This window comes from Alosa alosa, chromosome 24 (genome assembly GCF_017589495.1).
Source record: "Alosa alosa isolate M-15738 ecotype Scorff River chromosome 24, AALO_Geno_1.1, whole genome shotgun sequence".
NCBI classification, from domain to species: Eukaryota; Metazoa; Chordata; class Actinopteri; order Clupeiformes; family Clupeidae; genus Alosa; species Alosa alosa.
In genome coordinates, this window is record NC_063212.1 from 14317014 (window position 1) to 14334994 (window position 17981).

Here is a 17981-nt window from a genome sequence, read left to right on the forward strand (position 1 = left end):
ACACACTCGGCCTCGCACTCCACACACACACACACGTACACGTACACACATACACTGGCATGCACACACACTGTTCCTTCTGCCTCAGTGGACACAGCCTCTGAAGTGATTAAATTAATAGTCACCAGTCGCACCCAAGGTTGTGTGGTGTATGTTGCTCACACTGCTCTCCCACTATCTCATAAGCAGGGGTGAGTGGCATGTTCGGTGTAGTGACTGCTGTCAGTTGTTGTGAAGACCACACTGACATCAAATTGTGGGCTCTCTAATAACTGTGGCGCTGAATGGGAGTATTCATGTGTTTTTACTAAAACTTATATTCATCTTGGGTTTGTGGACTCCTATGGTTGTGCTCTTGATAAATTTGTTGTATGTTGTATACAACAAATAGTGTTGTATATTTGTGTGTGTTTGTGTCTGCGGTAATGGCTGTACATACAGTCATTGGTCTGCGCTACTTATCCGGCTCGTGACTGCTGGACCATGCCACTGCCACACAAGCTGTTTCTCAGCCTCTCTGCCATACTCTCCCTTTTTAGAAGCTTTGAATGGACTGTTCCATACATGGCCTGCTTGCTCCCATGCATATACCCCATCCTCCGGCCTCGGCTGTAGAATCCACCCCCTGCCCCTCCGCAAGTGAGATCTTCCAGCTCTGGGCTCGGCTGTCTCTAGTGGCAACTAAGCTGCCCTCCCTACCTCCTTACTTCCTTCCTTCTCTCCCTCACTTCTCTCCTCCTCTCTCCAGCGCGCTCCCTGTCTCCTGATCGTCTTTCCTGCGATGACATCATCAACCCCAGAGCAGTCAGCTGCTGCAGGGGGAGAGAGAGAGAGAGAGAGAGAGATTAGAGTAAGTGCAACAGCGCGAGCGCGAGCACTCACTCACTCACATTCACACAGACTGACACATCGCACGAATCACACACACACACAGGCACACTTACGTATTCGCTTACATTCGCACTCAAACACACGCAGATTCTCTGCGAGGGCCTTTACTCGGATGATGGTAAATATGGCAGTCACTCTCGTCAGATCTCCTGTGTCTGAATCTGCGCTGACGTTAGCCTAGCCGTCATAGCCTAGGGTAGCGTAGCGCGCTAGCAAGCTCGAGCACAGCGCAGTAGGACAACACGCTCGCCATGGAGGAGCTATCGGAGGACCCCTATCTCCCCTACGACGGGGGAGGGGATACCATTCCCTTGCAAGAGATGCCGATAAAAGGTATGGCACACATTGCAGCCCTCGCCCCAACCCCTCAATTTCTGTTATCCGCTAGCTTCTCCCTACTCTCCACCCTCACTGCGTGCGATTCTGTGGGTGAATGGACCTCGTCGTAGTAGTCCTACTACATCCCCAGTATGCTACGTTATCGCTTCAGCTCCGCGTATCCTACATAACGTTACATCCGAGTGTGGTGGTTGTTTCTGCGTGCACATAGAATTATGTTCACTATGTGGGTGAATAGCCAGGTAATCTTAGTCTCCCAGATGTTACTCAACACGAGCTATTCTTCCTCTTCGTTGACACTATTAGTAGATGATTTACCGTGACTGCATTTGACCTGTGTGTGTGCATGTGAGAGAGAGAGAGTTGATTTTCGTGAGGTTTGTTTGTGTGCGTGTGTCTGTGTGTTAGTCATTTCTCTCTCTCTCTCTCTCTCTCTCTCTGCCCCTGCGCATATCGAAGTGGAATCTATACTTGTGGATACAGAGTGTGTATTGGCACAGAAGAGCAATTTCATCTAAGCTCAAAGTGTGTATGTTCAAGAGGGTGGATGCGTTTGTGTTTTTGTTTCAGGGAAGCAGCAGTTTCTCTCTGGAGACCAGATTGTGTGGGTGGGTTGGTTTAGGGAAATCACTTGTTCCAGATGTTGAGCTAGCTCTTATAGGTTTGCTCCTATGTTGAGCTAGCTCTTATAGGTTTGCTCCTATGTTGAGCTAGCTCCTATAGGTTTGCCTGGTGTGCACAGTGTGAAGACTCAACAGGAAAGACTTACAACACATTTTCAGCAACTTTTCCCAGGCTCTACAAAACAGCTGGTGGGTGACGGCAAACCTTTTTGTTTCGGATAATTTCTGACAGTGAGAACATATTTTTGCCATCTGAGGTTCATATACCCCAATTACACAAGTAAATTTATGCTCTTGTTCAAAAACAAAAATGTTTGGTTGGTTCCCCTCTTGTTTTTCTCTGCACCTATCTGTTGATATTCTAGGAAAGCCAATATCCAAATACTTATACTGGGAGCGTATCTATGTTCCCCAGGTCCTATGTTCCACGCTTTGTATAGGACCGGGGAACATAGGGATGACCCCCTTTTTACTTTGCCAATTGTTTTTATGCTAGCAGTAGACAAGGCCTATCTACTGTTATAACTTGAGGTCTTTGGCCTTTGCTTGGGCTTACCAACACGAGTTTACCAACTAGCTACTTCAGCAGCAAGCTACTTCATCATACTCCGTAAACCCAGAGTTTGATGTCTGAGTTTACTGGGTTGTGTGTGTGGCTGTTTACTTGTGTGTTTGCATGATTGCATCATAGAGCCACTAATTCAGAATCTGAAATGTCTACTGCTATCAGTGCTCAGTGAATGGGAAAGGTCAGTCCCAGCACTATAACACTAACTGACAGTTGGTCACCACCCCTGAGGTAAGACCGTTGCTTGACTCTCCTGAACCTTATCTGTGGGTAAGATATGACTGGCCTGTTATGTTCAGCGAACCTGAAAAGTTGGTTCACAGCTGGTACCAAAAGATGACTGTTTTTTGTTCCATTCTGCAGTTTGTAGAGGATGATAAATCAATGTTATGTGCCAATTAGCTTGCTGCCATGGTGCATTGTGCAACATTCTCCGTTGCATTCTCTGTTGCATCCTCGATTACAGTGGTTCTGCTTAAAACTGCAGGAGAGCTGAGCCCCTCAGGGTTTGACCACTCCTGGTTCTGGACCCGACCACTAACAGAATTGAGAGCAGTTGCCTTTCATTTGTCCTTCTATCAGAACCAAGAATGTCAATAGTTTGTGCTATATGTCAAATGTCTGTTTGCATCTTCAAGAAAATTAATTTCTGAATTTGAATTTGATTTGGAAAACTAACAGCAAAGGCTGACTCGAAAAATTGACAACAGTGACCAATGTGACCATAGTTACTGAACAAATAGATTCCAAACTGCAACCTGGCTTCACACTGCTCAATGCTCTGAATATAACCTTATGTTGACCCAGGTTAATCAATCTCTGGCCATTAGTGATCACCCACAAGCTTCTACCACGTACACGGAGAGACACAGCACATTTGTAAACACATATTAGCATTAGCATCTGTCTGGGTGTGTTGTGCACCATTCCCCTGAACCGCCTATTTACAGTGTTAACATGACTATGCTAAACTGTGTCATACAGAAGCCTGTGGATCACATGACTGGGCTAAACTGTGTCATACAGACACCTGTGGATCAGAAACCTGTGGATCACATGAATGTGCTAAACTGTGTCATATATAGCAACCTGTGGATCACATGACTGTGGTGTGTGTGTGTGTGTGTGTTTCTGTAACACCTTTTCAGGAAGAATACAATGCTATTCTGTGTCCCTGAGTTGAGGAAACAAAAACACTTATTGTGGCACCATTGTGGATTCTGCAATTGCATTTGTTTCTGCCATTATTGAACTGAACAAATTTGCTGCCTTCCCTAGAGTGGTGGGCTCTTTTTTTTTTCTTTCTCTCTCTCTCTCTCTCTCTCTCTGCCTCTCTGCACAACCCCCTCCTCAGTAGCTATCATCTTTAGAACTGGTTCCTCTGTTTGCTATGGTGAACAAGCAAAAAAAATGACGAAACACACTGGGCAAGTTGCAATGATGATGTTTGTCACATGTGCAAGTTCTGTATCTGTCTGAATGTGTGTGTCCTGACCCTGCCTCAGGTTCACGGGTCAGGTCAAACCAAAACACCAGCACAGCTTAACATGCTGTCCACTGGTGTGTGTGTGTCTTCCCATTCATCCATCAGAGCGGATGTCTGCTCAGGTGCGCTGGGCTCTCTGGTAGAACAGTTTTTAGTGGCAGCAGGAGTGGACAGCCTGTGTTCTTGAGTTTATCAGTTTTTTGGGGCCACCAGTGGACAGCCTGTGTTCCCAGAGTTTATCAGCTTTGGTAAACTAAGCTCACCACACACACACACACACACACACACACACACACACACACACACACACACACTGTTGTGCATTACATACTTGAAAATACCTTTAAATAGTGTGTGTGTGTGTGTGTGAGAGAGGGAGAGGTGACGTATTAGCACCTGAATCAGTGAAGCAGCTGTGCTGCCTTAGTGCCTCTATTCTGCCCACCTTGTCTGTTAAGGTCACAAGGTTATAGTCATACTACTAGACTGATTTCTTACTTGTCTCTTTCTGACGAGCACACACACATATACACACACACACACACACACACAGTTGTAGTCAGCATGGGTCTAATCTGCATCCGGCCCACTGTGTTTTGTTCTGAGTCACCAGCAGCTGAGATTCTAAATCACCTGTCAATCCTCTCCACTCGCGTCATGCCGTCTCTCTCTCTCTCTCTCTCTCTCTCTTCATTTTCCTTTTTTTCCTCCCTAAATGAACTTGTCTTGCCTCCTCTCTCCTCTTTTTCTTGCCTCAGGCCCTCTCTACTTCTTTACTTCATTTTCCTTTTTTTCTCCCTCCCTCCTAGTCTCCTCCTCTCCTTCCCTCTCCTTTCTGCTGCTTTCGTCTCCACCTCCAGCCACCCCCCCGACACAACCACCCTTATGGTCAGCAAGGTGTTCCCCAGTCAAGAATGCTAGCGTTAGCATTTAGCACTGACCCATATGGCTGAATGCAAAATTAAGCAGTCTGCCTACCACTGTAACACCGCTGTTATGAATCACAAGACCATAGTATAAGGCTGTTAGCAGTAGTACTTAGCCCTGCCTCATTGTTAGTATTTGCTTGTAGTCCTGCTCCACCTATTTCAATAGGAAACTAAGCTAAGAGTCTTCTATATGTGCCTGTATCTTTGTTATGTTTGCTGACACTTGCAAAGCATTGCTTTAGGCTGGATGGATTGGTGTGGCTTTTCTGGAGCTGGTGTGAAGTGGCCACTCTGGTCAGTGTCACCAGACGATGCAATTGATCGCTTGCCATGCAGCGGGGTGGCACATTGCTGGAACTTTCTGCACTCACCCACCAATGGTGCGCCACACTCCAGCAGCAGAAGACTTTACAAACCACATCAAGCATCCACAATGACTCGCCAAACCCTCCCATCTAAACCACAATTCACTTGCCTTGTGGTTGTGAGGATTATAGACACACACACACACACACACACACACACACACACAGGTGCATTGGCCTCTTATGCTGCAGTTGCAGAAACGTTGGCGATAAATGGTGCAGTGGCAGTGCGAAGTCACGAGCGTGAAATTGGTTGGAGCCAAAATGGCTGCTGCATCGAAGTTTGGGGGTTCCGTTTTTTTATGGCTGTGAATGTGCCTTAATGCTCATCAGAGGGAGGACTCCTTTATAAACAAATCTGAGATGGTCACTGTGTGGTGATGCAGATGCAGACTTGACCAATCAAAATGGCTCCTTGCCCTGTTTGTGCAGTCAGAGAGGGGGGAGGGGGGGTGGAAGGAGAGAGAGAGAGAGTGAGTGAGGCAGCAGAAAGATAGAAGTAGTGTTGTTATGGCCTCAGGCCCCTGTTGCTGTGACTGCTGTGTGTGCGTGTGTCACTCCCTGATATGGGTAGTGCGCCTGTGTATGTGCGTGCAATATTGTGCGTGTCTGTGTGTGGTGCTTGTAGGCCGTACATGGTGACTATTTATGTCTGTGTTTGAATGTGATTCTGTAATGACGGGTCACCTTCTGTTTCACATACGTGTATAGCAGATATGCCAGACATGTTCACAGGCTTAGGGTATACAGTTTGTGTATGTGGGTGTGTGTGTGTGTTAGAGAGATAGTAAGAGAGAGATAGAGAGAGGCTGCATAATATCAGGCCTGATAATAGTGTGTCTGTTTTTCTTGAGTGGTGTCTTCTCCACAGCCTGAATGTACTCCCCCTAGGCTAGACTCACAGCTGTCTCTTGACTATTTATTGTTAGTCTATAGGCCTGTCTGGCTTTAGAGATGCGTAGGATAGACAAGACAGAATGGAAAGGCTACATGTGAATATCCTAATTCTTGTGTGAGTTGATGTACAGTAGTGTTTGTTTCATGTTGGCATCTAGTTCTTAGGCTACGTTTATACGGTGACGATGAAAAGAGAAGACGCAGAAGTGGCGTCTCGTCTTCATTTTTTTATTCGCGTTTAGACGAGCATTCTCAGGGTGAAATCTTTGTTTATATGAAGACGCAAGAGTATGTGATATTTGATTGGATATGCATTCCAGACCGCTGGGTGGTGGTGTGATAGAACCCCGGTACGTCACGTGCAGACATTCTAATTTGACAGTTTAGCCAGAGAGGCAATCAAGGATCTTTGGTTTAGCCGTTTTAGAAGGCGGAGGCAACCCGGTCGTCTTCAAAACTCTACACTCTGGAAGGAGTCTTCAGATTTTTGCGTCTTCAAGCCCTGATGGCGGGGTCGCCGTGTAAACGAAAGGCACTTATGATAAAATATTTTGTCGTCTTTCTTCGCAATCGTTCTCGTATAAACGGCCCCTTAGTGGTCAGTTTTTCCTGTGGAGTCTTTACATTCCACGTGGACTACTTAACATTCTGTTCCGGATTTTGACTGTGGTATCATGACTGTGGTCTTGATAATGACCTTAATATGGAATTAAAAGAAACGACTACCCTTAGAGTGTGCTAGAGTCCCTAGGTGTAGTGTTTCGTTTTTATGGTTTGTTAGGCTATCTAAGGTCTCTGTGTTTTGTCTAAGGTGTGGTTATCATTCGATTGTCAAACAAAACCTTGAATTTCAGCTGGTGAGCCATGACTTCATGACCTCTTTGTACGAATGTGTGTGCACAAGCTTCAATGAAAACGGAGAGACTGAAAGATGATGTGTGCACAACTCTGCCTGGCTTCAGGCTGGGGTTTTGAATGTGCTGTGTGGTTATGGTCAATGTACACTTGAAAGACCTTGATCAGTGAGCTTATGAGAGGGCATGAATGGCAACAGAATGGCTGCCTGGTCCTTTCCAGGCTGGGGGTTTTGATCATGTGCTGTGTGCTCGTAATGGTCAATGTACACTTGGATTTGAACCCACCTCAGGACTACAGGTGTCTACAGTTCTTTTGGCTGCTAGTTAAAGGGAACCCTATAAACCTGCTTTTGCCATCATCAGAGGATCTGTAGTGAATAGCAGACAAAAGTCCCATTACACAGCAAAGGCCTGCTAGGTTTAGATCTCAGAGGGATTTTCAGTTAGAAAAATCTACATGAGGAGCCTTTGATCCACCATCAGTCATGGCACAGTTTCTGAAAACATTTAGGTTTCATTTATATTTTATTCATAAAGAACATACATTTGTGTGATATGTTTCACTAGAGCTCTGGCGGGCTCCATTCATGCAACTGAGCTCTGGCGGGCTCCATCCTGGCTCTAGTATCTCACTATGTGCATTTCCCACAATGCCATGGAGCGAAGGCAAGTTAAGCTGCTTAACTGGCGTGTCTGTTAGCGTAGCATGGTTGCTAGCTTCCATGTGCTCCCTCTTGACTGCTGTTTGCTCTTGAGAGGTCAGTAAGATTAGGCTACTCTCTGGGCACCAGAGAATCCAGGTCAAATTCAGTGCTATGGACACTAGGTTGATTTGAGTTTAACAAAACTCACCTGTAACTCACCTGGAAGCTTGGGGCAAATGTAGTTTTTAGGTGAACTTTGTTACTTTATTATGTTTTACTTTTTGTGTTCCTCGTGGTGTTACATTTGTTGTGTTTGAGTAATGCCAGAGGTGGCCAGAGGTTGTTTGAGAGGCTTACTAGAAGTCAAGCCGATATCGATCTTTAGAAAGTAGGGTCTACCGATGGCCGTTATAGCCTATGCTGCCCTTTTTGGCTGATATTAGGTTGTTTTTTTCCCCTCTATTTGCATTATAAAGAATGATGTGATGATAAGAGTGTAAGCTTTTCCATTTTCTCCCAGGAGCAATGTTGAACTCTTCCAAAAGTTGTGGCTGAAGTCTGCTGGTAATTTAATTGACAGAAGGGGCAGTGTGCATCATCTGTTGGGGGAGTGATTCACAGTCTAGGGACAACTTTTCCAGGAACATTTTAAAGGGGAAACTAATTGATTTTTCTTTTTTCCCCTCTCATCTCCTCTCCTCTTATCTCTTTTCTCTCCCCTATTGGCTATATCTTTATTCCCTCTCTCCTCTCATCCTCCCTCTCCTGCCATGGCTGCGTTCCCTTCCTGTCCACTCTTCCTCTTCCTCCTCCTCCTCTGCGACAGGTTCTAACTACGCCATGTCTAACGGCGGCGGGGTGGTGAGCAGCTCCACCCACCTGCTGGACCTGCTGGAGGAGCCCATCCCAGGCGTGGGCACCTACGACGATTTCCACACTATCGACTGGGTGCGCGAGAAATGCAAGGACCGCGAGCGGCACCGCAAGGTAGCTGAAAACACGTGCACACACACACACACACACACACACACACACACACACACTCCGTAATTACAAGTGACACCGCAAAGTAGCTCAAAGCACACAAATACGCAAACTCAGAACCTCCCTCTGTTAGTGTGTTTACATCCAGTTAAAGAGCCAGACACCTGCAGAATCCCCAGGAGACCCTTTGTTTGGCACACTGTTTTGGCCAACTCCTTTTCCCATCAACAGGGAACGGGTTGCGTAATATGGTTTGTGCACCAAAGATTGAACCATTCGGAGCATTTCAGTCCAAAATAAATTTGTTCAGCGAACCTGAATAGTTGGTTCATTGCTGGAACCAAAAGATGGCTGTTTTTGTTCTATTCTGCAGTTTGTAGAGAAAGGTAATTCTCTACGATGTTATGTGCTAATTAGCTTGCTGCCATGGTGCATTGTGCAACATTCTCCCTTGCATTCTCTGTTGCATCCTTGATTACAGTGGTTCAGCTTAAAACTGCTGGAAAGCCTCAGGGTCTGACCACTCCTGGTTCTGGACCCAACCACTAGCAGAATCAAGAGCAGTTGCCTTTTGTTTGTCCTTCTATCAGAACCAAGAATGTCAATAGTTTTTAATGTCTGTTTGCATCTTCAAGAAAGAGAATTCCTGAATTTGAAATTGATTTGGAAATCTAACAGCAAAGGCTGACTTGAACTTCTACTGAAATTGACAACAGTGACCATAGTTACTGACCAAATACATCATGCAGACCCACTGCAACCTGGCTTCACACTGCACAAGCTTGCCTTTACAATATTCGTCTTACTTTAAGCGTTCATATGAGACTAGAACTGTCAACTTTAGGCAGCTTTCGAAGACCAATACCCCTATATACATTACACTTTTGCCCTCACACATTCATACACTTTCTCATAAATCTGTTCTGTGTGCTTTTTGTCATTCCTTATTCCGAGATAAGATCACTCAGGCTGCTCAAGTCTTGAACACAAAGGTACAGGATTCCAGAATAGTGAAACATATTCATTATGAGCTGCCTGTCATAGTTAAACACTCTTGCAGCTTAACCTGTAAGAGTACAATGCCATGAATGCCATTTTTTTTTCAGATATCTGGCAAGAAGCACAGATGAAAGGTGGCCAATATCTTGTGTTATTTACAGTATCTTATTTATTAAGTAATAGTAATTCTTCATCTGAATATTTATGAGGTAATAGTAAATCTTCATCTGAATATCTATATGCAAATCAATACTGTCTCACTTACTGAATGTCTGACTGTCTCTCTCACCTCACTTACTCACTCACTAACCTATATCTATCTATCTCTTTCTCTCTCTCTCTCTCCCTCCCTCCTTCTCTCTCTCTCCCCTCTCTCTCGCTCTTTCTCTGTTTCTCTCTCTCCTAACATCCATATGCATGTGCACTTTGGCGTGTTGCAAGCCTGTAAGCCTGTTGTGGCTGTCACTCCAGCAGCCATGGGCCCCCTCTATAGGCCTGTAGAGTAGAAATACAGACTCTAGTCTTCACTAGACAACCCACCAACCCCCCACCCACCCACCCTTAATCGAGTTTCAGTTTTGTCAAAAAGTCATGAGTAATTTCCATGAGACTTTCATCCCCTAATGAATTGGAAAAGCCCTAGAATTCTAAAAATAACAAGGTCAACCAAGTACTCACAGATGTGCACACACACACACACACACACACACACACACACAAACAGTTACAGTGCGAATAATGTGGCCTTGTTTTGTGCGGCTTTTTCTTGATGCTTGATCAGCATCATGTGATGAGACGAAGTAAGAGGAAGTCTTTCAGTCAGCGTCTGGTCCTCAATTAGGCGTGTGTGTGTGTGTGTGTGTGTGTCTTGTCTGTAGTGTGTGCACCTAAAAAGTGCTCTTTGTCTGCATTGATATTATTAACTCAGTGTGTGTGTGTGTTTATAAGTTAAAATTTCAGTGGTTACCCTGATGTAACGAAACTCTACAACATAAGCAGAAGATTTGTGTTCGCCTTGAGGTGTGTGTGTGTGTGCGTGCACACCCACCTGCCTGTATTGGGTCCCACCATTTTGCTTACTGTGCAGTCTCTTTTTCTCACTCCCTCAGTCTTTCTCTCACCCTTGTGTTTCTCCTTTCTCTGCTCTCTCCTCTTCCTCTTTCTATATTTCTCCATCTCTCCTTTCTTTCCATCTCTCTCTCTCTCTCTCTCTCCTTTACTCTCCATCTCTGTTTTAACTGTTTAATTTCAACTCCTATTATCTCTCTCTCTCTCTCTCTCTCTCTCTCTCTCTCTCTCTCTCTCTCTCTCAACTGTGTAAATGTAATAAAGCAGAGGCAGCATCCGGCTAACTGCAGACTGAAACTGTCTTGGCTCTGATCCATCATATCTGGGCCATATCTCGGCCATATCTGGGCCATACCTCGGCCATTCCTGGGCGTTGTTCGCCACTCATGCGTTCCTAGATACACCATGTATCATTTGTGTATCATTTGAATATCTCTTCTGTAACAGGCTACTCCCTTCTTCCCGGAGTGTAGCATAAAACACAACAGAGAATGAGAGCTGGGGTTGACTTCCTGCTTTTAACAGCTTAGTGCTTGTCACTTAGCATTAGGAACGGGTCAGTGTGTGTGTGTGTGTGTTTTGGCAGAGGCATGAGTGTGTGTATATCTGTAGACCTCTCTGAGCATGACCATAACTCTGTTTACCCTGTTTTAACTGTAACCCTGTTTACAGAGTTAAGAGATGAGTCCACTAGTTGTTGTAACCAGTCGAACCAGTACTAGTTGTCATGTACCGGTACAATGCTGGTTCTAACATAGATAATGCTAGCTGTTGGTAGCAGGTGTTTCATCTTTAGATGGTTATCTAGAGCAGACAACCCACTAATGAATTGAGTGTTCACTTGACAACAGTAAACTGGTGATATATAAGTAAGTATATATACTTTTTTGATCCCGTGAGGGAAATTTGATGTTTGTAATGATTGTGGACTAGCTAGTCAAAAGGTTAACATCACAAAATTCCACAAAAAAAAAACAGAAGTGCTGTTTCACATCACAATCACACACACACACACACACACACACACACACACACACACACACACACACACACACACACTGGATGCATAGGTTTGATCTTTCCTCCATGTGTTTGTGTGTCTGTGCAGATAAACAGTAAAAAGAAGGAGTCAGCATGGGAGTTCACCAAGAGCCTCTATGACGCCTGGTCAGGATGGCTGGTGGTCACCCTCACTGGCCTGGCATCAGGTAGGACTGCTGCATACACACACACACACACACACACACACACACACACACACACACATTGTGAAGAACAGTATCTTATGTGGAGGAAACTAGACATTCAAACATACAGGCTCGGGGACACACGCTCACTCACACACTCAGACACTTACACACACACACACACACACACACACACACACACACACACATTTTTGTTATATGCACATTCCACTGCCTTCTCTGTTTCCTCCTGGGGTCCCAGGCGTGTGCAGCTGTTACAGAAAGGAGATCTGAATATGTGAGATCCATCTCCATTTCAGTCTCTCTGTCCACATTAGGCCGACCTCTGTGCTGGAAAACTCGTCAGCACCGACATCAGCCGCATAATGAATCAAATCTTCAACAATTTGTTGTCTAACGAGCTAAACAAGCTCAATTGGACTGAATTAAATTGCCCAGGAAAAAGGAAGTCATTGTTGCCAGGGCAACAGCTGCCATAGCACATCCCCAGAGGTCATGATTGGTGTCTCTGGCCAAAAGCAGTATGGCCAAAACCATAATGGAGTAATGGCTGAATTTGCTACATGACCTTTTTATTTGACTCTCAGTAATCGATTCCTGTGCAGATTGGCACTTAGGCGCTCAGTCTTTCAAGAGCCAGGCTAAGCTACCTGTGATGTAACCAATTGTCGTGTGTGTGTGTGTGTGTGTGTGTGTGAGAGAGAGAGAGAGAGTTAGACACCAACAGATGGTAGAAAGGCCTGTCACATTTTGCATCTTCCGAAAGATGAGAATGATTGAAATATAGTGAAGCATGCCGTTCTTACATCTAACTCAAAAGGTTTAGAAAATATTTGTCGACATTTTGTCTCTGTAATGACACATTCCAGAACCATTTTGTCTTGCAAATCAGACATGTTGAAGACGCTGCTGCTGTACATCAGAGCAGACAAAGACCGTCTGCCACGCAGGAGAATCAAAGAACACTGCCATCTGCTATCCTTCCACCCTCGTGGTCACCATGGTCACTGTGTTCTCCCTGTGCTCCCCGTAGGGGCGCTGGCCGGCGTGATCGACATCGCGGCCGACTGGATGAACGACATCAAGGAGGGCGTGTGCTTGACGGCCATGTGGTTCAACCACGAGCAGTGCTGCTGGGGCTCCAACGAGACCACCTTCGCCGAGCGCGACAAGTGCCCGCAATGGAAGACGTGGGCCGAGCTCATCCTGGGACAAGCAGAGGTAGGACTGACGGATGGATGGATAGAGGCTATTTTGTGTCTGTTCTTTCTTGCATAGAGTTGAACCCCAAATGAAGCAAGCACCAGACAAAAGACAATACTTTGTGCTGGATATGTGAATAAAAATAAGTATTTCTATCTTTCCTTATCAAATAAGAAATCAAATTAAAAATGGGTATGAGTGAATAATTATGGGCTTTACTGTAGGTGACTCTGTTGCAGATTTGATTGACCATGTACTGCATGATGCAGACTTTGATGTATTCCAGATTGTCAACAGTGAATAAAATTGCATTTCTTTATAATATTTTAGTCAGCATCACAGACAGGGCTTTGATCCGTATGAACAGTGTATTCCTTGCTGAATATCTCTGAGTGAATGCTCACAGTGAAAGGTATTTTTTAATGTAGATAATTCACAGCTGAAGGTTGATGCCTAGACAGGTGGAATGAATGGCTGTAATTTTCAGACATGTTCTTGACTCCTCCTCCTTGTCCTCCTCCTCTTCCTCAGGGTCCGGGCTCCTACATCATGAACTACTTCATGTACACGTACTGGGCCCTGTCCTTCGCCTTCACGGCTGTCTGCCTGGTGAAGGTGTTCGCCCCCTACGCCTGCGGCTCAGGGATCCCTGAGGTAAGACCCATGGACACACACAGTACGGCCAGATACAGGGGATGTGTGTGTGTGTGTGTGTGTGTGTGTGTGTGTGTGTGTGTGTGTGTGTGTGTGTGTGCGTGCGTGTTTGGGGGTGCTTCTACCTGAAGTGCTCCAAGTCTGCTGGTGAATGGTGTAGATCAGTTTTTTTTTTTCTTGGACTGTGTGTAGAACATTTTCTCATTCCGTTTCTCTCTTGCTACATTGCCACGAGTCATGTGTAGCCATTAGGTAATGACATCAACCCCAGAAATATGAGAGCAACTGTAGGGGAAAGTTTATGAGTTCATATCATACATCTTAGCCCCCTTAGGTAATGGCTGCACATGACATAAAGACGGATTTTCAGTTGGTTGAGACGCAGATTAAACTCGCTGGCCTCAATCTCCAGTGGCTGCTGGCCTTATGATTAAGCTTGGGAATGTTAGACTGGATTTCTGCAGCATGGAGCCGCTAGAGACTATATCTCTGCTCAGGTTTCATAAGGATTAGAGTCTGGAAATGCCCAACTGAGAAGGGCTCAGTCACCCAGATTTGTGGAGGACTAATAGGAAGCAAGGGGTTGGGGAATAGTTGATCCAGTAACTTTGAGTTAAATTTTAAATTACACTCATGCTCATTTAGGACATATCCAAACAATGGGTGTTGTGGAGCAGTGGTAACATCAAAGATCTTAGATAAGATCCCTCTAGAATCTTTGGTAACGTCACCGCCAACCAATTGCTTGATTCTCAAACCCACCATTATGAGTGTGTCGCTTTGGAAAAAAGTGTCTGTGAATACCAGTCAAGTTTATCTTTAACTTCAAACCAAATAACACAATTTTATTTATCTGCCGGGTACAATGAACACTGTGTAATGAATAACAAACTAGAGTGCTTTTTTGAGGAAATGGGAAAATGTGGTGTAAAATGTGCCTTGGGCATGGGACAGGTGAATAATTGTAAACACTGGTGTCAGTCAATGAGATCATACAGTATGTTGGTTAGAGGTCTGTAATAAGCACAAAGAGGTTATTGATTACAGTGATTTTAGAATAGCTGAAGGGCATTGTTGATCTTGACACAAAGTCCCTAAAATCTCATTGGTTCTTGTGGAGTATTTGTGACCAACGATCTTGCGGAGCTTTTTGCTTTTTTAAGATCGTCATCATTTCATAAAGTTTATGTTTAGAAATGTAAGTGTTTCTATGCCTTTTCTGTCAGGATGTATGAATGTATGCATCTTTTGTAAAGAATACGCTGAATGAGAGTAAAGTAGATATATGTCATTTTTACCAGTTGACGATGTTCCTCTGCTGTTACAGTACGAGTTTCAACCTTTAACTTAAATACACCTTTGGAATGTGTCTGTTCTTGATTTTACTTACATTTATTGCATCTGTTTAGTGACATGTCGGCCAAATAATTGAATGTGAATGAACTTAGTTTAACGCAGAGGTGAAGGTGGCTGGTGGTCTAGCCAAGCAGTGTCAGAATTAGCCATGCCAGTCAGCGGGTTGCCCCCTTGTGGACTATTGCAGTATGACGGGACGGCTGTAGCACATCCAGACAACAGATGTAGCACATGCAGAAGTGATGTGGAAGGATGAGATTGATGTGAAACAGGAACGATTTTTGAGTCTTTGTTGAATCCGTTGTAATCATCCAAACTTATAATTCTTACGTTACCTCACCTGACAAGACATACAACTGTGTCCAAGAGTGGCCAGACCTTCGTTGATATTTGGGTTCTGTGAATGAGAGTATTTTTTTTTATTTTTAGTATTTTTTTATTTGACCAGCTGATTCTCTGACGCACTGCTTCTTTAGTGTCAGGGAGTTTATTTAGACCTCATGCCAGTTGAGTTGTTTCTCCTTTTATTGGGATTAAATACAAAAGACATGAAATGGCATCCCTCCTAATGGTCTCCTGGTTTCCATGACAACCCCTTGCTTTTGGGAAGTCAGCTGCCAGCAGCACGCTCTGTCAACGTCGACCTTATCACCAGGGCAACGGCAGCAGATCAGTCACAGGATGTTAGCGTTTAGCAGACATTTAGCAGAACAGATGTGGAAAGGCCAAGTAACAGACGTCTGTGTAGAAGTCTTGAGTCTGAGTTTCATGACACCTGAAAGACAACAGCAATAAACTCCCTCTCTCTCTCTCCCTCCCTCTCTCTCTCTCTCTCTCTCTCTCCTCTCTCTCCTTTTTTGTCCTCACCTTTCCCTTCGTTCTTTATTTCCCCCGTCTATGCTTTACCCTCTTTCTTTCTTTCTCTGTCTTTGTTTCTTTCCTTCATTTCCCTCCTCTTCCCTTTCTCACTTTGTCCTTCTCTTCTCCATCTCTTCCGTCTCCCTCGGCTCTTTCCTCTCTCTCTCTCTCTCTCTCTCTCTCTCTCTCTCTCTCTCTCTCTCTCCGTCCTTTTCTGTCTCTCGTTCAGATTAAGACGATCCTGAGCGGCTTCATCATCCGCGGCTACCTGGGCAAGTGGACGCTGATGATCAAGACCATCACACTGGTGCTGGCGGTGGCGTCGGGCCTCAGCCTGGGCAAGGAGGGCCCGCTGGTGCACGTAGCCTGCTGCTGTGGCAACATCTTCAGCTACCTCTTCCCCAAGTACAGCAAGAATGAGGCCAAGAAGAGAGAGGTAGGGGAAGGGGGGAGAGTGTGTGTGTGTGTGTGTGTTCAAGGAAAATTCAAGAGTATGTACGTGTGTGTGTTCAAGGAAAATTCAAGAGTATGTACGTATGTGTGTGTGTGCCTGTGTGAGTGTGTTCAAGGAAAATTCAAGAGTATGTACGTGTGTGTGTGTGAATTTCACCTCGGTTATAAATAACTTTGCTATGTGTGTGTGTTTTGTAATCCAGGTGTTGTCTGCAGCATCAGCAGCTGGTGTGTCGGTGGCTTTTGGTGCACCAATAGGAGGAGTACTCTTCAGTCTGGAAGAGGTTAGTCTCCCCCCCCCCACACACACACACACTCTTTCTCTCTCTTGCACACACACATGCTCACTCTCACTCACACACGCACGCACCCACCCACACACTCTCTCACAGGCACCCTCACTCTCACTTTCTCTCACATCCAAACACACACACATCACACACACACACATATTCCTCTCTGGCTGTGATCATCACAAGGTGATAATTAGCACCATTCTTATGACTAATACATCAAATATTTTTTCCACCTTTTACCATTAAAACTTCACAAGAAACAGGACACTTTCCTTTCTCTCCTGCTGTAGATGGGCTGCATGTTCTGATGAAGACTGTGTGTGGCTATGGTTATTTTCTTTCATCTCTCTCTTTCTCTCTCTCTATCTCTCTCTCTCTCTATCTCTCTCTCTTTTCACTCTCTTTATCTGTTCTGTTTTCTCTGTTCTGTTTTCACTCTCACTTTCTTGTGCCTCTCTTTTTGATTTCTTCTTCCTCCATCCCTCTCCCTCTCTCCCTCTCTCTCTCTCCCTCTCTCCCACTCTCTCTGTCGTTCCTCTCCCCCTCCTCCAGGTGAGCTACTACTTCCCTCTGAAGACGCTGTGGCGCTCCTTCTTCGCGGCGCTGGTGGCGGCCTTCGTGCTGCGCTCCATCAACCCATTCGGCAACAGCCGGCTGGTGCTCTTCTACGTGGAGTACCACACGCCCTGGTACCTGTTCGAGCTCTTCCCCTTCATCCTGCTCGGCGTGTTCGGCGGTCTCTGGGGAGCCTTCTTCATCCGCGCCAACATCGCCTGGTGCCGCCGGCGCAAGTCCACGCGCTTCGGCAAGTACCCGGTGCTGGAGGTGATGACGGTGGCGGCAGTGACGGCCGTGGTGGCCTTCCCCAACCCGTACACGCGGCAGAACACCAGCGAGCTCATCAAGGAGCTGTTCACCGACTGCGGCCCGCTCGAGTCCTCGCAGCTGTGCCAGTACCGGAGCCGCATGAACGGCACCAGCGCCTACACGGACGCCGCCGGCAACACCGCCACCACGCCCGGCGTCTACTCCGCCATGTGGCAGCTGGGGCTGGCGCTGGTCTTCAAGGTCGTCATGACCATATTCACCTTCGGGCTGAAGGTCAGTTTCTGTGTGTGTGTGTGTGTGTGTGTACCCTCCGAGATATGATGAATGGATTGTGGAATATGGGATTTGTTAGTGACACGCATGATCTGAAATGACTATGTTCACTTTTTAATGTGTAAAATGAATCGGAGCAATTGTTGGCAGTTTTGCTGTAAGTGGAAAGCATAATTCAACAGCACATTGTGAGAGAGCCAAG

The 17981-nt window shown here is 45.5% G+C and overlaps 1 protein-coding gene across 8 annotated transcripts in view; it reads left to right on the forward strand.

The window, feature by feature from the left end:
- clcn3 (chloride channel 3) overlaps positions 1-17981 on the forward strand; it is a 38306-nt gene that overhangs the window by 10557 nt on the left and 9768 nt on the right. For 6 of the 8 annotated variants that reach the window (XR_007192701.1, XM_048236799.1, XM_048236801.1 and 3 more), the window contains 7 exons: positions 8426-8586; positions 11759-11858; positions 12892-13079; positions 13593-13715; positions 16159-16365; positions 16586-16666; positions 17231-17779. Coding sequence is in view for 7 of the 8 variants with exons in the window: in XM_048236799.1 (XP_048092756.1) it covers positions 8426-8586; positions 11759-11858; positions 12892-13079; positions 13593-13715; positions 16159-16365; positions 16586-16666; positions 17231-17779 (1409 nt within the window). In the remaining variant the exon portion in view is untranslated. Of the gene's footprint in view, positions 1-887; positions 1225-8425; positions 8587-11758; positions 11859-12891; positions 13080-13592; positions 13716-16158; positions 16366-16585; positions 16667-17230; positions 17780-17981 lie in introns of those variants that run through there. The other 2 variants (XM_048236800.1, XM_048236805.1) reach the window with 1 other exon arrangement.